Here is a 21,730-nt window from a genome sequence, read left to right as displayed (position 1 = left end):
AATATGTTAAAACCACCAGTTGAATAGCTTAAATACACTTTTTTTAATGGAAATCCTTAATATATATCTATTACAATTAATGTTAAGACAGCAATACAAATATTCATGAACTTTTGTTTGAAGAGTAGGTTCCAAAGAATACAATAAAACTATCAAGGGAGATCAAAATTAGGAGAAAAATCACATAATAATTCATAATAATTTTCTAAAGTTTTTACATTTTCAATATCTCGATTATTTCTAACTAGTATACTTTAAAGTATTCATACTTTAGTGAGTAATAATCTCAAAACCTGATTTTATCAAATAGTAAAAAATGGAGTGGATGGACTCACCCTAAGTGAAGATAGATTAATATATTTAGGATACTTTATAAATGTATACCCTTCTACACTTATAAATAACCAAATTAAAATCTCAAATCTATACTTTTGAATGGTAAATCAAAAGGAATCAAGTACATTAACTTACAAAAATAGATGGACCTTCTTCAAAACACAAAAATGAAAAAAAGCACAAAAACATCTAGCTCGCCCTTGGGGTTGCCCATTCAACTCTGAGTATGAGATTGTCGTATCCATACCCATTGAGTTTGGTGATAGCCCGTTGAGCATCTTCCCTGTTCACAAAGTTGACAAAGCCAAAACCTCTGCTCATGCTGGTCTTTTGATCAATGGCAACATAAACTCTGCTTACAGGACCAAAAGGACGGAACAGCTCCATCAAATCAGGCTCTCTTGTGTCTTCTGAGAGATTGGTTACCCTCACAGAGTTCTCATCGTTCCTCCGCCGCATATCAGATCCACCACTCCTCTCAGCACCTGCCCTCATACCAGGAGGCACGTAGGCTCCCTTGGTTGCACCACCTGTTGCTGCTGTAGCATCTAATGCTGCAGGCTTATCCACGAATCCCTCAGATGGTGGGGCTAGATCCTTGTATGGACACCTTGAAGTCCAGTGATCACCCTTCTTCCCACATGTCCTACACACCATGAGAACAGCACCTTTCTGGAACTGAGCTAAGGGGTCTCCACCAGTCTTCGGCTCCTCTGTTTTCGAGCCTGATAACAATCACATAAACACAGTAATTAAATACTGATGATATGATAGATCAATCCTATTATCCTCCTCTATAACAATCCTATAATTACTCAGAAGAAATCTAGATACCTATGCTTAACACACTGATCTCAAGTTCACCTTTTCACTCTCATGCACAACCAGAGATTTTTAAAAACCCAGTAATTTAAAGCCCTTCTATTTCTTCTCTCACGTTGTTTTTTCTTGAGTTAAAACTGTTTCCCTAAATTTCTTTACAGTTTCAGCAATCAATTTCTCATGCAAAATCTACAGGGTCATAAATTTGTTCAAGACAAATGTTTTGAAATAGAGAAACAGAATCAACTGATAGAGATATTATCCTTTCTTGTTTAGTTTTTTCATGATGTTCAATTTCTCCCACACGCAACCTCTATAAAATAGTGTGCAAATGCCAGTTTCGGAAAATCAAATTGGAAGTTCAAAAAACTGCTACAAATCATGACGCGTTTCCAGAATTGCGAACAGAAAGAAATGACTAGATGTAATTGCAGTTTATGCATTTTCTCCAATAACTTTTTATCACAGACATTTCCATAATGCAATTGCGAAAGAAAACAGAGAAATTGTGATATAAACGGTAAAGAAAGGCGGATTCCACAGAGAGGTGTTACCGAGAGGCTTGGGGCGTTCGAGGAGGATCTCTTCGGTGGAGACCATGGTGAGGCGGCTGCCGACGTCTTCGTGGACGGCATCGCCGAACTTAGGCCAGGAGCGACGCTCGACGGCACGTTTGCTGAGACGCGCGTTGGCGAGCTTACGGGTGCGCGTGGTGGTGGTGATCTTGACCTTGTTTCCGTCGTCGTCGAACTTGTACTCAATTATTTTCTTGATGCCGTTCTCGTCAGGGCCTATGACCTGTCGCGGCGGGAGGAGGAAGTCCAGATCCTCGCCGTCATCCTCCTCCAGCTCGCCCCACCGCAGCTTCGTCGGTTCCGCGTGATGTGCAGCCATCGCCGCAATCCTTCTTTCTTCTCTACGATTATTTTCTCTGTCGCTGCACACTGCAACTCAGAAACGCCCACACATAGAGAAACACAGAAGCACCGATTGTAAAATCAAAAAATTAGGGCTCTTCTCTTCTCTTTCTCAATCATTGGGTTTGGGCTCTCAAATAAAGCCCATGTCAAATTGCTTTGTTCTGATTTGTGCTTTTGCTTTCTAAACCTCCATAATTACTAAATGCACCTCGTAACTTAAAAACTGTTTCTGCAGCTGTGGTGGGAAGTGGCTATTCATAAAACAAGGTGTATATCAATCTTTGTCAGTGAAATAAGTTTAAAAACATTATGTAAGGGATTAATAATTTAAATTTGGATGTCTACCAAGTCTTTTATTTTTCATAATACAAAATATTATTCTTTTCTCAATTTTTTAATAATTAAAAATATATATATTCTTCAGTATTTGCTGACATAATTAATCTGTTTAAACAATACAATTTATATAAAATACCAATTTTGGTAATAACCTCTCTTAAAGGGATATAAATTTATTTTACCGGATCAGATGCGAGATATATATATATATATATATATATATATATATATATATATATATATATATATATATATATTATGACTTTTGAGTTAAAAGAAATTTTAATATAAATTGGTTGTGATTTGTAGATAATATGTTATGACTTCTTAATGAAGAAGAAATTTAGAAATAATAAGTGTACAATTTTTAGTACTAGTTTATAAACTAATTCTTTAAAGTTCGTGTTTATGATTTTCTTTTGTGATGATTATATGTGTGATTATTTAAGACATGAATGAAATTATGAAAAAATTTGAATTTTAAATATTTAATCATATGAATTTTGACAGTTGCATAATTATGTTTTAAATTTCTAGATGAAAAATTAGTTTCATTAATATATGATTTATGAAAATTAATATATATTCTTTCATTGTTCAAGCTTATTTCATTTTTAAATCAATTTCGGAGTTATTTTTTCTTTTTCTTCCTCAATGTATTTATTTTATAATGATTATGTATATGCACGGGAGTAAATGATACAAGAGGTGAAAATCTCAACGAATTTCCAAGTTTATTCCTTGTATTATATCTATAACCTTTGTAATATATGTAATTTTTGTACGATGTTTGGGACGAAGATAATTATGTTTTGAATAATCTCCATGAAAACATTATGCAAAAAAAAAAATATTGTAATATAAATTTCATACTTATGATTGTGTATATTGTGCTTCTTTTAAATAAATGAAAAGATATAAATTAATAGAAAAAAAAGAAGTAAAGTTTTGCAACTTAACTTATTCTAAAAGAAAACCTCATTCAAACCAAACTGAAAAATTCAAATAAAAAAATCTGTCATAAACCAAATATTTAAAGGGACTGACAAGAGAAGAAATTCATTTATCACAGCACAGTGAACAAAATTTGAATCTTCCTTAAAAGAAATGTCTGAGTTTAATGCCTCAAATAGAGTTGTCTTAAAAAGAGAATACATGGAAAACCAAAAAAAGAAGCAAAACAAAAGCAGACAATGTGGGGGCACGTGCATTCTGCCTCTCACGTGCCTCAGTATTGGTCAGATAAATGGTAAGAAAATCAAACTATATGATATGATCAGACTCACTGAAAATTTATACATATATAATTCCCTCTCATTGGAACTCTTCATCACACCCTCTTGAGACAGTTTTTCTACACTGTTATAAGTTACACTGTTCATCTGAGCTTTGATGATTATAAAATAGGTTTACCCTTTAATTAAACAAAGTGTTTCAGACTACCATAAAAATAAATTATAAACTACCATTAGAGAGAGAAAGGAGATTCCTCTCTGAGATAATAAACATGGTTTCTTTCTACATCAAATCGATGGTTTTTCTTATATATCACTCACCAGATCAAGCCTCAAAGAGATTCATCATTTTATCAGCAGAAGATTTACAAAACCAGTTTTCGAGCTTAACTTGGAGATCCTACACCTGAATGTTGAAGTCTACAATTTCATTCTCAACCATATATATAACTCTTTCTCTGAGGTAACTACAATCAGCTCTTCTTTTTCTTAATCATTTCAACTTTTTTAGTTCAGTTTCACTGTTCTTCAGCTCTGCATTTTTTCTATCTGCTGCTTTAGTTTGAGCTTCAAAATGTGTTCAGTTCAAAACATGCATGCAAACCTTGCTTATGATGTTTTCAGTTGAAATCTGCTCAATGAAACTTTGAAAGTGGATCTCCATGGATACACACACACATATATATATATATAGACACACATAGTTTTCCCTACAATACCTTGTATTTGCATTTTGGATCTTCATTCTTCAGTATGCTTTGCATGTGAAACTTTTAATTTCTCATTGTTCATCAATCTTGAATCTTGGTAATGAGTCTTTGATTAGAATGTCAAGGAGTTTCTGTTTTCTGGTTTTTGTTTAGGTTTGGGAGAGAGTGGTTGCAACATGTCTTTTATTTAATACTGCAGTAATACTATATATATATATATATATATATATATATATATATATATATATATATATATATATATATATATATATATATATATATATAATATGTTATATTGAGAAAATAATGTGATGTGAGTGTAAATTTTACACTGTAAACTAAGTATAGATTAAAGTGTATAATAAGTTTGTTGATTTTTTTTTATATATTTACCTTTTAAAAGTCATAGATTTGTTATTTATGAACTGTTTGGAAAATCTATTTTATAATCTGGTTTAGGATATGTTATGTTATATTATTTAATTTAAAATGTTGAGATTAATTAAATTAAATAGGGTTGTTAACAAAGATTTGACGTAGGATTTTTCTATTAATATAATTATATATATTTAATTTTTTTTATGTGAAAGATGATGTGCTATTTAAAAATGTAATAAATAATGTTGTGATGAAAAAACATATTTATTATATAAAAGTCATCCACTTGTGTAAACAATAATAGCTTCTCTGAAAGAGAAAATTATTGGTTATAGAAGCAGTGGCTAGAATGTCACACTCAACCTACTGTTACTGTCAAATTATTACTTGATAGTGTGTAGAATTGGGGCCAACGATGCAGATTTTTTACATAACAATTTAAATATATTTTTTATTTTCAAACTTTAAATTTTATTAATTTTGATTTAATAAACTTTTAAAATTATTAAAGACTGTCATCATTCTTGTTAGTCAGATAAAAATATAGCATACATTCTTGTTTTAAAATGATAGAGATACAGTTTAATTATGTTTTAAAATTTACTTTTAAAATTTAATACCCTAAACAACTTGAACTCTTCAATTCACTTATGTCAAGTTTGAAATATATTTTTCCACTATTGTTCACATAATCTATTCAATTAATCATTTTATTGATTTTGTTATTCAAAACTCTACATGAATATATTTAAGTACAAAATTTACACCCATCAACAAATTCTAAATAGCAATTATTAGCTCTAAAACATCCAAAAAGAAATCATTCATAACTTATACTCACCAAAGGCTATAAAAAATAATTATTCTCACTAATTAAAAAATAATAATTAGAGTAAAAAAAATCTCAAGTTACTCCGAGCTTCAATAATTTATAAAATTCATAATTTTTATTATTCTAAAATGACATAATAGAAAATCCATAATTTGTATTCTTATTCTAAAATGACAACCAATATTCCACAATTATTTTCATTAAAACGGAAAGGAGAAAGTAATTGTTTATTTTCATTGATAGATTATTTTGAGTAAATAACTTCTTAGAAGCATGATGCTTGCTAATATCCTTAGGAAATTCGTGAGTTTACACTTATTTTCAAGAATTTAAGCATTATATTTTGATATATAATCGTTATGTGATGCCATCAACATTGATCATGTTATAAACTTAAAGATGATATGCATTAAATAAATAAATAAATAAATCATGTTGTGAATAATTAGTAACCTTTTTCAATACATTTCACGAGATCAATTAAATTATCAATTAATTTTTAACACGTCTTCAAAAATTATCAACACCCTCCTACATATAGACCCATTCATAGCAATAAGTTAAATGAATTCAATCTTTTAAGTAAAATCTTATATATTTAAATAAAAAATTTACCCTAATTACTCAAAAAATCCACAACATTCTACATGCACTGAATCAAAACAAGTAAGCAAAAGAAACTTTTTTTTTCTTATTTCAAATATTTACTTTATTTTTTTACATTTTTCTAAATATACTATTAGTTTAGATCAAGATCATTTTGCTCTTCCTATATATTTATCATATTGTTCTAGATCAAGAATCCACGTGAATGAGAATCTTTGTGCCAGTTATAGTGTTTTTGTCTTCTGAGAAACATAGTCTTAAATCATATACAAATCTCTTTCTTTCTTCTTCTTTTGTTAAATACATTTTCTTCACTTCTAACATGATTTTTTTTTTAATATTTTTTTCAATTACTTTATTTCAAATTGCAATTTTTTGTATGACATATATGTCACACATGTTGACTAGGGTTTCTTATTTTCCCTTCTCATCACAATCTCAAAGCAAAAAGAAACTGAGTGACCTTTCAAGAATTAGGCAATTGATGGGATTTTACCTTTTTCTCTGCCATTTCCATTCACATTAAGTTGCAATTGGGCATGAAAAAAATTCAATTTTTTTACTTCTTTCTCTGTCTATATAATATGAATCATTCAAGATGCTTTATAATAATAATAAAAAATAATAATAATAAGGCATAAAACAAGAGTCTGCACAGTGCATATAGACAAGAGTAGCAGTTTCAAACTCAAACCAAAATAGGAATGAGAGATAAATTAATTGTTCTGTTTCATCACAATCACATAAAGTATAACTTTTTTATTTTAGGTAAAAACATGTTATCACCACACTGATTTTCCTACTTTACCCTTTTCATCTCTTTCATTTCATACATTCTTAAATAATTTTAGGTATTTAAAAAAAATAAAATTGATTAACCCTCTAGTTTGAAATGAGTTTTTTTCTTTTTAATTTATGTTTAAAGAAATTGCATCAATATTTGTATTTACAACAGGTAAAAATAATTATTTATTGAGAAAATATATTATTTTAATAAAATTATTTCAACAATATATATATTATTGTGTTTATCTGTGTAGAAATCACATTGTTAAAGAATTGATTCCATTTTTTTTTCTTCTGTACCTGCAATGGCTATAACAAGTGCACAACAGAGGTGAAATTCCCTATTTTTCACCTAGAGCAAAAAGTTTCACTCACCAGCAAAAGCTAAAGTGCTCATCATGCACTTTTATTTTGTTTTTATAAAAAGTATATATTGCACATTTTTTACAATAAATATTTTTCATAAAATCTTTTTTTTTTTTTGGAATATCATGAAATTGAATTTTTCAATGCTTGAATTTTGTGTGTAAAAAAAAAATGTACTGGCTTTATTCCTTTGATTGAGCTAACTTTGGAAGTAGCAATTTTTACTCCATTGGATTGACCACATTCATTGAGGCACTTGAGTAGTGCTATAATATTCTGAATGGGAAAATGTGCACTGAATCTAGTGCTTTAAAATATGTGTAATTAACAAAAAAGCATTGTATTTTTAATAAAAGGTTTATTGTATTAATTACATTCTAAAAAGTTAATTGTATTTTCATCTCTAAAATATTTTCTTTAATTGGAATCTTATTTTCAATAACTATTTTTTATTAGTATTGATACCAAACCCTAATGAAGAGTTTAAATAAAAAGAAAAAATTATTAAACTTTTAGCTTGAAAATGGTAAACATGGATAAAGCAGTTCCATTTTGATCTGAATATAAGAACATTATTCAAAGGGACTGTGCAACACAACTTCACACAAACACAAGTACCAAGTCACTGTATCCTTAAACCAAGAACACTACTCAACTATTTCAACCCTCTGCATGTTTCACTAAATATAGCACAAATGCACCAACCTCTCCCTCTCATTTATGATTTCTATGGATGGATTCATATAAATCTTATAATTCAAATCTAACTTTTCTTTTATTTCTCAGTAAGTTAGTGGTGCATGTTAGTGATATGAGATTAAATTTAATGTATTTTTATAAGCACTTCTATATGAAGAAAATAATGAAATACTTTTTTTCTTATAGACTTTAAAAGACTAAATCCTTTAGGAAAATTAGCATGAGAAGGTTTGTACGAAGTAACTTATTACAAATTTTGAAAAAAAAAGTTATTTTGTTTTAATTCTTCTTGTTTTTCTTTTCTTGAAATGGTAATGAAAAAATGTTCTAAACATGGCCATATTAATAATCTGTAAGAGTTATGTTTGGCAGCTATGCATATTTTTTTTATTTTCTTTTTACTATTAGTTAAATTTTAATAAAAGCTTTTTTAAATCACAAGCCAAGCCTTTTAAATATGAGCACGTTTTAATTGTTTTCTAATAATCCATTGAAATATAAACAATAGAATGAATAAAACTGTGTATACTGATAGCATTATCATTTTGTATTTTATTTGATTAAATATATCTTTAGTTTCTAAATTATAATGAGATTTGATTTTGATTTCTATTTAAAACTTTAATCATGTTAGATATTTGTATTTTAAAAATGCATGGAGTATTTTTCATCTAAAAGCATTGGTTTTTGACATACAAATGACAAATCACCTTGTATATAATTTATAAATTTTTCTTTTGTCAACGTTTTAAAAGATTATCGTGAGACATCATTTATCACTAAAATTTATCATTAATATATTTGGATGAGAAAGATTATGTCTATAATTTTTTTTAAGTACAGACGAAAATCAAAATTATGTTAAAGATTAAAAACATAGTTAATCTCTTTCTTTCAATTAGAGCATATTATTTATGTGTACCAATTTTGTATTATAAAAAATAAAAAATAAATGTTAGTATACATGTCAAGTAGGCATTATAAAAAGTCAACAAATGGTATATGTGAGTGGATCACAGTGACAATGTATTCTATTTTAAATCACCAAATTAAATGAAAGCACAGTGTTCATTAACAAATTCTACCAAGAATTTTACACTTTTTTGGAAATCTAAACAAACAATAAAATAATACAATAAATGCATGAAGATCACATGTACGTATTTCATACGTACATACACATACACATATAAATATATGTACACAGCCTATGAATAATGAGAGAAGAAAGATTGCGATGGTAATGTATTGAGAATAATACTATGGAACTGTTGAGTGAGTGAGTGAGTGAGTGGAACAATAAAAGGGGTTTCTTGCATTGCATTGCAGGGTAGAATAACAGCACATTGAGAATGAAGAAGAAGAAGAATCATGGTGAGAAAAAGAAGAAGAATGATGGTATGGAGAAGAAGCCACGTGGGAGATTCGTGAAGGAGGAGGAGGAAGAAGGTGGTGGGGAAATGATCAGGTGTTCGGGTAAGCATTGTGGGTCATGCTGTGGCGGGTATATAGCTGATTGTGTTGCAGTGTGTTGCTGTCCGTGTGCTGTGCTGCATTGCTGTGTTCTTGCTCTTGTCAAAGGGCCTTTTCTTGTGGGGAGAAAGTGTTTGAGATTGGGAAAGAAGAAGAACAAGAACAAGAAGAAAAACAAGAAAAAGGGGTATGAATATGATGATGATCATGAAGATGATGACGATGATGAAGAAAAAGTGAAGGAGAATGTTTCTGGTTCTGATATTGTTGATAGTGTCACTGTCAATGCTGGTTTTGATGCAGAGAAAGTTTGGAGGGAGCTTTATCAGATTGGCCATTTGGATTTTGGGAGGGTTTCTTCCTCACATGATGATTAGTTATTCATTACCATTCACTCAATCATGGAAAAGATTGCTCTTGTTCGTCATCTGGTAAATTTCATCAGTTTTAGGATTAAACAAAATTTTCATCTTTATATATATCTATATCTATATCTATATATATAGATATAGATCAAAGTTTTCTTTTTAGTCTCTCAAAGTGTTCTTTTTTCCACAAAAAGTGTATCTCTTTGTAGTTCATCATTTATGAAATAAGGATTGCATGCTATGTGTTCATGTGATGAAGGAAATGGAAAAGTTGGGAAAAGATGATCTTGTTTTGAAGAACTAAAAGGGTATTATTGTGTTATCTCATAAGGGTCTAAAAGGTTGTTTTTGCCCTAATTTTTGGGAGGTTGAAAAATGTTGTTATGGTAGATTTCTTGCACACTGAATGAATTATTAGGGATTGTGTTGAAGACAGGTGCTTTTAACTTTGATCCGTGACCTTTGTCTATACATTGTTGTCTTGGTTTTGTGCATGGGATCTTTAGAGCAAAGGGCGATGTAACATTTTGTAAGTAGTACAATTAGGTCTTTTTGAGACACATTTTGTTTTACAGTCTAATTGAGATTGTGTTTGGGATGAGATCCAATGAAATTTGGAGTTAGACCTGTCAAGTCAACTGTTACAGGTTCCATGTGTTAGGTGTAGTTTAACCTTCTCTATTCACTCATTGCATACTTTTTTGAGATATTCTTTTTCTAATGTAATGCTTTATCTATAAATGGTAGTAGCATTTGCATGGTAATATACCCTTTTTAGTGCATGCTTTGATAAGGTTTGTAAAATTTAACTTTGTGTTAAGGATTTTTTAAAAATTTAAGTGTGAGAGTACTTCTTATAAATAAAGAGAAAGATCTATAAATTTATTATTAAGAGGTTAAATACATTTTACAAAATTTAAGAGAGTATTCTAAAAGTAAAGAAAAAGACTCATAAATTTATTTTAAAAATGATGACAATTATTTATGTAAATTTAGATTCATATGATTTATTGTTGTGTTTCATTAAATCCTTTGCCTATCAAAATATAAGTTTGTAATCTAGTAAATTTACAAAAGCAACCCAAATCTTGATTCTTTGTAGACAAAAATTCATGTGTAAATGTGTTCTTCAAAATAACCAAACTTTTCAAGAAAAGTTAGAGTTTTTCAACATCCCAAATGAAATATATGCCAGATATCAAGTTTAGAATCTAGTAAATTTACAAAAGCAACCCAAATTTTGATTCTTTGTAGACAAAAATTCAATGTCTAAATGTGTTCTTCAAAATAACCAAACTTTTCAAGAAAAGTTGAGTTTTTCGACATCCCAAATGAAATATATGCCAAATATAAGTTTAGAATCTAGTAAATTTACAAAAACAACCCAAATTTTGATTCTTTATAGACAAAAATTCAATGTGTAAATGTTTTCTTCAAAATAACCATACTTGTCAAGAAAAGTTAGAGTTTTTCAACATCCCAAATGAAATATATGCCAAATATCAAGTTTAGAATCTAGTAAATTTACAAAAGCAACCCAAATTTTGATTCTTTGTAGACAAAAATTCAATGTGTAAATGTGTTCTTCAAAATAACCAAACTTTTCAAGAAAAGTTAGAGTTTTTCAACATCCCAAATGAAATATATGCCAAATCTCATTTTTCCTTGATGAAGTTTAGCTGGAATTGTTAGAGGGTGTGTGATTATGCCAAGTTTCTTGTGAATGATCTGTGAAAGTTAACGTTATAGAAATTGAAATAATGGTAAAGAGGGAAATAATGACAAGAAATGAAGAAATGAGAAGAGTAAAGTGAGATACATTTATATTTCCTTTTGAGAAAGATAATTTTGAAGGAGAAATGATTCTGTAGCTGTCTCTTACTGAGAAGGTGATACAGTAATGCATTAAATTATTGGGGGCAACATAGTAAAAAGGGGAAGAAAATAAGGTAATGTACTGGCATGTTTTATGAAGAGGGCATGTCTAGAACTCAAAATGGAAAATAGGATGTCCCAGATTTTGAGTCAAGGAGGCACCTTGTCAAAGACAAGTGATGTACAAGTCAGAACAATGTTTGGTCCTTAACAACACAACCCTAAACCTATGTTCTCATTTTGGCCCCATGCCACATCCTTCTCCACCATCCTCCACACTCTTCAATAATGGGAAGACAACAAGAAATGCTCTTCCTAGTAATGTGTAAAAACTAATATTTCTTTCATATGTAGTCATATATCGATCAAGAGTTAATCGATTAAATCTCATTTTATTTAGGAAAAAGTTCTTTTAACAACTCTTTTTCTATAATTTTTTTACAATATGTGGTAGTATGTGATTAGTTTATTTCAAATATTTTTAAAAAAATAAATTTAAACAAACTAATAAGATAATGACACGTGTTCGGTTGTAAAAAATTGTTAAAAAAAATTATTAAAATATTATGATAGATAAAATTGTTATGATACTCATATCTTTAAAATAAATATCTTAAATATATAGTGATTGATCTAACGATACTATTTGACCAATTTCGAATAAGAATTTTCAACACCATCTCTTTAACTTTCTCAAATTTTATCAAATTCTTCTAAATAAACTTTAATGATTTTTTCTTTTTCTAAAATATAAAACACTTCACTATTTTAGTATCAAACAAAGTTTGGTTTAGTACAAAAACAACTTTTTGTAACAAAAATAATGACACCAAAATTTAATAAGTAAACTTTAAACTCAATTCTGGAATATATAAGTTTCTAAGATAAAATTTACCTCTACTTTTATATTATAAATTTATTTTATCTTTAATCAAATCTCAACACCAAATTAAAAAAAAAAAAAAAAAAAAAAACCCTCCTAAAGTAATAATATCAACATAGTACAATTTGAAATATAAATACTTCATTGGATTCCTTTCAGCACAGATTTTGGAGTACAATAATCTTTCCCACATTTTCTCATAGAAACGTTAACTTTTTTAATTCTTAAAAATACTTAATTTTTAGTAATAAAAGTAAAAAACAAGAGGTATACAGTTGTATCAAATCTATCAATAAAATAATCAATTTTTGTAATTTTTAATTTATATAGTATGATAATTAACTTAATAAAATTCTATAATTAAAGAAATCAATTATCAAAATTTTCATTTTTATAGGAAACTGTTTTTGTAATTAATAAATAGAATAGGGAAACAAAGTATTAATACGCGATGCATTTGTTAGATGTGTTTATAAAAAAAATTAAGTAAAAAGAATGTAAGTTTTAACTATTAATACAACAAGTATAAATACTTCACATTTTTCACATGACTAGAAATTATTTTGGATATAATTTTCAAAATAACTATCATAAACTCATAGTTTTATTGTATATAATACTATGACTACATGATATCCTAAACAAGGTTACTTTAATTAAATTCTTAAAATAATTAATTTCACTTTTATATCAGTCGCAAAGTATTATATTATTATAATACAACATGCATTCATTAAACTATGTTACGTGGATATGATAACGATAGTTAACGTAAACGTGTTAAACTTATTCTTTTGTCAAAGAAAACATTTTAAATATTTCCGTTGAATATGTTATTTTTCTTTCAAATAGTAGCAACTATTTTCGTGGGGTTATTTTTATCCTGTTTTAATTTTTAAATAAAAAGTGGAAATAATTTATAAAGAATAATTATTAATAATTTAGGTTTTAAAAATTAAAAGAGGTATTTTAGGAAAAAACATGTAAAATTTACCTTTAAGTTTTGTCCTTTTAACTCTTTGCATGTGATTTTGTGAAAGTTGTCGTTTTGCTCTGTTCTCGATGTTTCGGGCCCCGGCCCAGGAATAAAGAAAGGACAGCACGACTCGTGGCCCAGGGCTCAGGGCCCACTATCATTCGTACACGAAAACGACTCACCGTTTTTGAAGTAGGGGTCCACGCGTAGTTTAGCAAACTCAGGTGGAAATTGACTACCCTACGCAGGGGTGGTTAATCACGCTGGCGCTCAGTGGTCGTTCAATATAAGCGCGAGGTCAAAGTAGAAGGAGAGAGCGAAGCGAGTTGAAGTGAGTTGAAGCGAGTTGACTCAGAGATGGGAGACGAGGTGACTCGAGTAATGGTGGCGGTGAACGAGTCGAGCATCAAGGGTTACCCTCACCCTTCGATCAGCAGCAGAGGTGCTTTCGAATGGACCATCAACAAGATTGTTCGTAGCAACGTTTCTGCTTTCAACCTTTTCTTTCTTCACGTTCAAGTTCCTGATGAAGATGGTTCTCTCTCTAACTCTCTATTTTTTAATTGTTCTTTGCTGATTGTGTGAAGATTGTTATGTTAGTGGTGGTTCGATTTAAGTGATTGCTAGAATTTCTGTTAGAGTGGGTCCAATATTGGTGAAATTGAACCTTTGCTAATTTGATTTTGAGTGAGATTGATTTTTAAGTGTGAGATTATCTTTAATTTTAAGTTATTAGTGAAACTCAATACAAAAAGTTCTTGTTTGAATGTGAAACCTAATTAAAGTGTTTTTAACTCAAAATCAATTCTTCAACTTAGGACCGACCATGTGAGCATTTACATAAAATCATTTAGTTGTAGATTTAGTGTATGTTTCGATTAAAATTTGTGAACTTAAGTTTGGGTGAAACTTGAGTTTGCAAAAGGTAACTCAAGTTTTCGTTCTACGAAACTAAATTTCCAACAAAAAAAATTATGTGTGATCGAATTTTTTAGGGTAATCGAACATGTTATGAAACTTAGCCATTGTCAAAGACTTTGGAATCCCCGAACCAGTTACTTGAAAAAAAAAAAATGTTATGAAATTTAATTTACTCTCCGAATTGAGTTGTGAAATTAGTTAATTCAGTAGATGTTTAGTTTTGTAGATAGATGTTACATCACACCACCATGTAGCCAAAGGGTTGTTTTAGTTTGATCAGTGATTTCAATGTGGAGTCTTGAGTATGTGAGGGTTGGATGTAGGGATGTTAATTATTCAGGAAAAGAAAACATAATGACTCTACCTGACCTGAGTGATTATTTCTTGGGCGGGATAGATTAAAAGGAAAAATGTTCATTCATCAAATGTTGATTTCTAGCTCTAACCTTTTTATGCGTAAAAGGAAAAAGATCGTGCCCTTATTTTACTTGAGTTTGAGAACGTTATGATGATAATTGGTGGTGTTTTGTGATTTGTTTGATCATTTTTCTTTGAATTTGCGGCTAACGAAGTGAGCATTTATGTTTTCTTGTACTGGGAGAAGTGAAAGGAGCGTGTAATGTGATGGTGTTGCTCTTCTTATTCTCTTTTTTTTGCTAGGTTTTGATGAAACAGACAGTATTTACGCATCACCTGAAGATTTTAGGAACATGAAGCAGAGAGATAGAATTAGAGGGATTCATCTGCTGGAATACTTTGTCAACAGGTGTCACGAAATTGGGGTAATGGTTTTCTATTGAACCCCCGCATGCTCTAGTCCTTGTCTCCTTTCCTAGATTACATGCTAAGTGAAATAGGTTTCAAATTATCACTGTAAAACATGTTAGGCGGGCATCCAATCATGAACATATGATGACCTAAAAATTGATCAAATCTGATTAGAGATTACGTAAATTTATTTTGTTCAGTGACGTTGTGCATGATAAAGAATAAACTATCAATTTTGCCTTTGAATTATTACTATTTTTCTTCAGTAATTGCTATGGTATTGAATTTTTTTTAAGTAATCTCTAAGAATTGAATGTCATTCATCACTTTAGTCCCTTAATTGTATTTTAGGGTTCAACAAACAATATTTATCATGATTTTTAGTACTTTTAGGATTACTTGAGTTGTTTATTTTACTTTATGGATAATTTGAGGAAGATATTACAACTTAAGGGATGAAATTGATTATTTACTAGATCTATTTATAATACTCTTCTCCGCAAGCTAAATGTTGATCTATTCATAGGTGGTCTGCCAAGCATGGATAATGATGGGTGATCCCAAAGAAGTAATATGTCATGAAGTGAAACGACTAAGACCAGATTTTCTGGTTGTGGGCAGCCGAGGTCTTGGTCCTTTTCAAAAGTATGCCCCGATCGCTTATTTGTTAGAAATACTGAGATTTGAAGTGCATTAAAGTTCCTAGAATTTAATTTACTTTGAGATGTGTTGTTGAGGAATTATGTTTAACGTTTTCTGCAGGGTTTTTGTTGGCACTGTGAGTGAATTTTGTTGGAAGCATGCTGAATGCCCTGTGATTACTATCAAACGCAAACCTGATGAAACTCCCCAGGACCCTGTTGATGACTGATATTTTGATACACCAGACATTGAAGATAGATTACCTATGTGTATTTGGTTATAAGAAAAAAAAAAATTGAATAACATTCAAGATTAAGTAGTGGGAACAACAGCATCAAATCCTACTTTTGGTGCTTCTTTGCCCTTGTTCCTCTTATCTTCTGTGTTCATAAGTGTTTGTAACTCTGTAAGTTGGATGCTGTTATATTGCTCTTAAATGTGATGCAGGCATTATTTTACCAAAAGCCATAATCTTTTTCTTCAATGGATTGAGTAAAAAAGTAAACATCGCACCTCACGTGTCTCGACTTTTTATTACAAACCATTTGTTAAAATATGATACAGATAGATTGAGATGTTCAGGTTTCAAATAAAGCTTGACAATCTAATGAAAATTTTGCATCAGAACATTCCAAGCTTTCTGTCAATTACCAACACACTTCATAAAAAGTGTCGAACCATAGATATATTTAAAACGAAAATAATCAGATCGGAATAGAATAACCTTTTTATAAGAAAAAGCTATTTGATTATTACTACCATGAGAATGAAAAGTCTAAAGATGTCGATGTCCATAAAATTAATACCAAATGTCATGACCCGCATCAAACTATACCAACTAACTTTATGTCAAATAAAGCTAGGCCAAGGTCAACCCAAAAAGGGGCCTCAGACAACGACAAAACCAAAAAGAAGGGCATATTGTCACAAAACCTACCCTAATCATTGCTAAATAATGACTAAAACAGAGAAGCTTCAACCATTTGGTTGACATCCTCCAGTAGAGCCTTCACCTCACTCTGTAGTTTAGCCATCAAATCGGGAGATTTGTCATCTGATGCTTCCAGAATCAAAGTCAGACCTTGAAGCTTCTTCTGGATAAAGATCAATCTGGATGCTTCACCACCCTGTGACAGTGAAACTGATGGTGGTGTAGCTGCTAGCAAAGGCGTGTGCTTTGATCTTTCACCATCTTGTCCATACTCGAGCTGAAAAGTGACATCAGAAGATCCAAAAGGGTTATTGCTTTTAGAATGGTTGAAGGCATTTTCAGCTTCAAAACTTCTCAGGAAGGAAACTCTAGCTGTGTAGTCATTGTAGAGCATATCTGTTTCTGCTTCATTCAGAGCTCCAAACTTACTATACACTGAGATAAGGTCAGATCTTGAAGGCGTAGATGTTCCTGGGCAAAATGAAACAACAAGAACTGCACCTTCAGCATTTTCATCAGCCCCCTTCTTACCTGAAGCAGTTTCCTTTCTTTTCTTCTTTGGCCCAGATTTTTGTTTCACTGATGGTAACATTCCATCTTCTTCAGATTCTGGCTTCTTTCTTTTCCTTCCAGGCTCATTCTTCTCGTACACATCAAGTAAAGATCCTTCAGAATATAATGAACTTCTAAAGGCAAAAGTGAAGTCAACAAATTGGTCAAGAGAAGTGCCTTCCCTACGAATTTGAGGACTAATGGCTGCATTACGGACTTGGAACAGAACTTCCTCCACAGGAGCCTGAATTTTCTTTGGATCAATAACTATTTTCCCATCATCTTCTTCAGTTAGGTAATTTGAGCTATCAAAAAACCTCCCCATATAAACTGGAGGATATTGCAGAACAGCAGCCACTGCACTTGTCTGTGATGCTTTAACTTTTCTGGATACTGTAAAGGATTCTGCTTCCACACTTTCCTCCCTTTGCCCCCTGATTGGAGTAGTGAAAGGAGGGGACAAGTACTTACTTTTCTTCCTTTCTCTAGACAAACTACCCTTCCTGCTTCGTTCTTCGCTCTTCCCTTCATCTAAAACTTCTTTCTTCTCCTTTGACCGCAGCCATGAGCCAATGCTACCACTGTCTTCCTTGGCAGAATGTTCAGCACTTGACACGTCTTCATCAGTGTCTACAAGCAGCAACTCTTTTTTCTTCTGAACAGGTTTAGATGCCATACCATCCTCACCGCCTTTTCTCTTCTTTCCACCATTTGAGCCAATTGCTTCCACCTCCCTACTTGCTGTATGAACATCTTTGTCCTCCCTCATAATTTCAGCAATGCTTTTCTGCTTTCTTACATGGTTCGATATGCTCCCTGAAAGCCCTGGAGAATGACCCAGCTCATCAAATGGTCCTTGGGTCGGGGCTTCCACAGTACTTTTACTGTTCTCCACAACAACTGTTTCATCCATTAGACTATCTCCAACTCCAGGCACCAGCTGGGTATCCATAAAACCAGGTAATTTATGCCCTTTTGACAGATAATATGCAGAAAGTCGAGCCTTTAAGATCTCAAGCTCCATAATACTACTACCACTATCAATAATTCGGGCAATTCGATTCACATGAGAAAGTAATTCTGCTGGCTCAAACTGACTATATAAAAGTCTATCTATGCCAGTTTCTGGCACAACAACTCCTTCCTTGATTCCAGAATTTTTCACAAAGAGGACAGTAGATTCAGATTCAGAACCTATATTCTTGTCAGCGACTAAACGACTCAGCTTCATAGACAGAAGCCTTCCGACCTCACTTGCAGCTTCTTGCACAGCATTGGCAAAATCTATGCAGCTACTCTGTTTAACCATATCATCAAAGTTATCCTCAAAACGCTTTAACAGTGATGGATGACACCATGCAAAGGTTCCATGCCCAAAGTAGGTAACCAGAAGTCTGTTCTTTTGTTTCAGCTTCAATGCGTCATCAGATGCATCAGATGGGTCATAAATTCGGCCAGGCCACCAAAGTTTACTATCAGCTTGACCCCAAACAAAATCACCAACAGCAAAACCATACTCTTCATCACTCAAGTCCTCCATGTCTACATCCATGTTCTCACTTGTCTCTGCAATTGGAACCTCTATAGTCACAATGTTCTCAGAACAATATTTGTCTTTTTCTACCTCTTCATTGCCTCCCCCGTCTTTTGATTCCTCAACACCAACCATTTTTGAACCATCCACACTCAAAACAGCCGCATCTTCTGCTCTATTCTCAGAAGTAATAGTCACAATGTTCCCACCACATTCTGCTTTCTTTCCTTTGCCTTCACACTCCTCCACTGTTTTGTCATATGCACCAAGACCTACCACACTATCCCCACTAAAATCAGCAGCTTTTCCAACTTCACTCTGAGAAGCAAGAGTCACAACATTCCCATCACAGTCTTCACCTAATGTATCTTCCCCACCAACATTTGTCAAATTATCCACCCTTAAAGCAGCAGTTTCTGCAACTTTACTCTCAGAAGCAACAGCAACAATGTCTCCATCACAATCTTTGTCTTTGCCTTCCTCTTCACGTGTATTCTCTTCTCTTCTGTCTTGTCTTCCAATTCCTGCAAAACTATCAACACTCAAATCAGCATCTTCTGATACTCTACTCCCAGAAGTAATGGTCACAACATTTCCATCACGGTCTTGGTCTCCACCTTCCTCTTCACTGACATCCTTTTCTCTTTTGTCTTCCCTGCCAAGTCCTCCAAAAATATCCACACCAGAAACAGCAGCTTCTGCTAGCCTACTATCAGAAGTCACAGTCACAACATTCCCATCACAGTCTCCATCTCCATCTCCACTTTCCCCTTCACCCATATCTTCTCTTCCATCTTCCTTGCCAACTCCTACCGACCTATCCACAATCAAAACAGCAGCTTCTGCTGGCCCACTATCAGAAGTAGTAATCACATCATTCCCATCACAATCTTCATCTTTACCTTCCTCTTCTCTTCTTCCTTGCCCATCAAACCCAACCACAACGTTCCCATCATCGTCTTTATCTTTCTCTTGGCTCATATCCTCTTCTCTTCTGTCACAACCATCAACTCCTAACAAACTATTCACACTCATGACAGCAGCTGCCCCCCCTCTACCCTTAGTATCAATACCCCCAATGTTCACATCACAGTCTTCACCTTCCTTCCTATCTACTGTGCGTTCAGCTCCAGCCCCTACCACACTATCCCCACTCAAAACAGCTACTTCTACTACTCTACTCTCCGAAGCAAGAGTGACATTATCGACATCACAATCTTCATATTTTCCTTCCTCACCACTCCTGCCTCCATCACTTCCATGTTCTCCACCATCCCCAACCGATCCATCCAAACTCAAAACAGCAGTATCTTCCATCTCAGAAGCAAACATATAATCCATCTTCTCAGATGCATAATCATAGTCCAGCTTCTCAGTTCCATCACTAGAAAACACAGTGCTCATATCACTTTCTTGCATTCCCAACCAAGAGGACATCCCATTCACCTCAGAATCAGCCAAAACTTGACAATCGTTTCCACTCACAACCGAAACCTTGGCCTCCAATACATTACTATTATTGACAACATTAACAACCCCTTCATCACCCAAACATTGGTTTTCAATGCTAGAAAACCCATCCCCATTCACAGCAACCCCACCGCACCCCTCCTCACTTCTCAAACCCCCAACACCTTCCCCAACCTCCTTCGCCTGCTCTGAACCTCGAACCACGCCCCCACTTTCTTGCACAGGAGATGAACCCAGTGCCATGCTGTCGCTATCATCTGTGCCCATTTGAAAAAGATCAAATTTTTCCCGACAAAAATCAACCTACTCTGAAAAAAAGAACACCAAAAGACATGTTAATAAAAAAAAAAACCGCAATCATCACACGTCCACATTTCTACACACTCACATTTCTAGGGCTTTAGGTTACAAGAAATGAAAGAAAGAATGTAAATAACTCAAAATGGGGATTTAGAACTTAGAAGCAAGAACAACACCCACTAAAGAAAAACAACAATAAATTATTACCAAACAACAAAAGGAACAGACAAAGAAAAAAAAAAACAGTAAAACCTTTTAGTGTAGTAATTTTTTTTTAATGCGATCAAAAGAAGGGATAATAAATATAAAGAGAAGAGAATACCTGAAGAATGAAAAAGAGTAGTTTAGTTAGTGTAGCATGCTTTTTACTTGTGCCCTCAACCAGAAAGAATCCTTAATACCCCGTATTGACCTGAGAAAGAAGAATGAAATTGTGGGGTATTATTATAAATTTGAAAAAATACATATATTGAAAAAATATTGAAACTTTATCCTTCAAGAAATAAAAATAATCAAGAAATTAAAAAAAAAAAAAAGTACTAGTACTGCAATGAAAGCTACATTATTAAGCAGAGTGAGAGAGGTATAGTAGAGAGGGAAATTTTCTAGTTATGGAATGTGTTTGAAAATATCGAGGATTCTCGAGATGGTGACAGATTAAGTTCATTGGAATTTTTTTTATTTACTTCTTGGTACTGTTGATTTTCATTATTGCTGCACAAGACTCAACGAAATATTACAGATGGTGGAATGAGTGAGGGATGAGATTGTCTTTGTCACAGAACCAGAATGATATTTTAACCTTTCATGGTGTGCTGTGTTGCGTTCAGACAGAGAGAGAAAGAGAAAGAGAAAGAGAGAGAAACTCGCGAGAGTACATAACAAAAACACTACACGCTTTATTTTCACGCCATGTTTGTCCTCACACAGAGGGAATGTGAAAAAAATGGTTGTTTTGCTGTAAAATGATTTTAAATTTATGAATATGAATTAAAATTATATTTTAAA

At 32.2% G+C, this 21,730-nt stretch overlaps 4 protein-coding genes across 6 annotated transcripts; 2 read left to right on the top strand and 2 right to left on the bottom strand.

The window, feature by feature from the left end:
• Nucleotides 1-341: 341 nt before the first annotated feature.
• Nucleotides 342-2,157, bottom strand: LOC106763695 (eukaryotic translation initiation factor 3 subunit G). Its single transcript, XM_014647862.2, has 2 exons — nt 1,713-2,157; nt 342-1,061 (listed from the first exon to the last, which is right to left on the bottom strand). The coding sequence occupies exons 1-2, from the start codon at nt 2,050-2,052 to the stop codon at nt 526-528; spliced, it is 876 nt and encodes a 291-aa protein (XP_014503348.1). The 5' UTR covers nt 2,053-2,157; the 3' UTR covers nt 342-525.
• A 1,700-nt stretch (nt 2,158-3,857) lies between these two features.
• Nucleotides 3,858-10,568, top strand: LOC106768981. Its single transcript, XM_014654409.2, has 2 exons — nt 3,858-4,115; nt 9,359-10,568. Exon 2 carries the CDS (start codon nt 9,382-9,384, stop codon nt 9,877-9,879), a length of 498 nt encoding a protein of 165 aa, XP_014509895.1. The 5' UTR covers nt 3,858-4,115; nt 9,359-9,381; the 3' UTR covers nt 9,880-10,568.
• Nucleotides 10,569-13,892: 3,324 nt separating this feature from the next.
• Nucleotides 13,893-16,399, top strand: LOC106764605 (universal stress protein A-like protein). The gene is made up of 4 exons (XM_014648889.2): nt 13,893-14,139; nt 15,186-15,307; nt 15,820-15,938; nt 16,056-16,399. Exons 1-4 carry the CDS (start codon nt 13,962-13,964, stop codon nt 16,162-16,164), a joined length of 528 nt encoding a protein of 175 aa, XP_014504375.1. The 5' UTR covers nt 13,893-13,961; the 3' UTR covers nt 16,165-16,399.
• Nucleotides 16,400-16,647: 248 nt separating this feature from the next.
• LOC106774123 lies at nt 16,648-21,482 on the bottom strand. 3 transcript variants are annotated; one of them, XM_022781396.1, is made up of 3 exons: nt 21,284-21,323; nt 21,045-21,134; nt 16,648-20,730 (listed from the first exon to the last, which is right to left on the bottom strand). In XM_022781396.1, exon 3 carries the CDS (start codon nt 20,687-20,689, stop codon nt 16,895-16,897), a length of 3,795 nt encoding a protein of 1,264 aa, XP_022637117.1. In that variant the 5' UTR covers nt 20,690-20,730; nt 21,045-21,134; nt 21,284-21,323; the 3' UTR covers nt 16,648-16,894. The 3 variants fall into 3 exon arrangements, with proteins under 3 accessions (XP_022637117.1, XP_014516470.2, XP_022637120.1); XM_014660984.2 differs by having other exon boundaries at nt 21,045-21,482; XM_022781399.1 differs by lacking the exons at nt 21,045-21,134; nt 21,284-21,323 and adding an exon at nt 20,811-20,860.
• Nucleotides 21,483-21,730: the final 248 nt, after the last annotated feature.

Source organism: Vigna radiata, chromosome 1 (genome assembly GCF_000741045.1).
Source record: "Vigna radiata var. radiata cultivar VC1973A chromosome 1, Vradiata_ver6, whole genome shotgun sequence".
Taxonomy (NCBI): domain Eukaryota; kingdom Viridiplantae; phylum Streptophyta; class Magnoliopsida; order Fabales; family Fabaceae; genus Vigna; species Vigna radiata.
This window is presented reverse-complemented; position numbering and strand designations above follow the sequence as displayed.

Bases quoted from the DNA above. Each gene is read 5' to 3' on its own strand.
- LOC106763695 (XM_014647862.2), bottom strand. From the start codon at position 2,052: ATGGCTGCACATCACGCGGAACCGACGAAGCTGCGGTGGGGCGAGCTG. The intron at 1,062-1,712 runs GTAACACCTCTC...GATTGTTATCAG, and splicing joins CGAACGCCCCAAGCCTCTCG to GCTCGAAAACAGAGGAGCCG.
- LOC106768981 (XM_014654409.2), top strand. From the start codon at position 9,382: ATGAAGAAGAAGAAGAATCATGGTGAGAAAAAGAAGAAGAATGATGGT.
- LOC106764605 (XM_014648889.2), top strand. From the start codon at position 13,962: ATGGGAGACGAGGTGACTCGAGTAATGGTGGCGGTGAACGAGTCGAGC. The intron at 14,140-15,185 runs GTTCTCTCTCTA...TTTTTTTGCTAG, and splicing joins TCAAGTTCCTGATGAAGATG to GTTTTGATGAAACAGACAGT. The intron at 15,308-15,819 runs GTAATGGTTTTC...ATCTATTCATAG, and splicing joins ACAGGTGTCACGAAATTGGG to GTGGTCTGCCAAGCATGGAT.
- LOC106774123 (XM_014660984.2), bottom strand. From the start codon at position 20,689: ATGGGCACAGATGATAGCGACAGCATGGCACTGGGTTCATCTCCTGTG.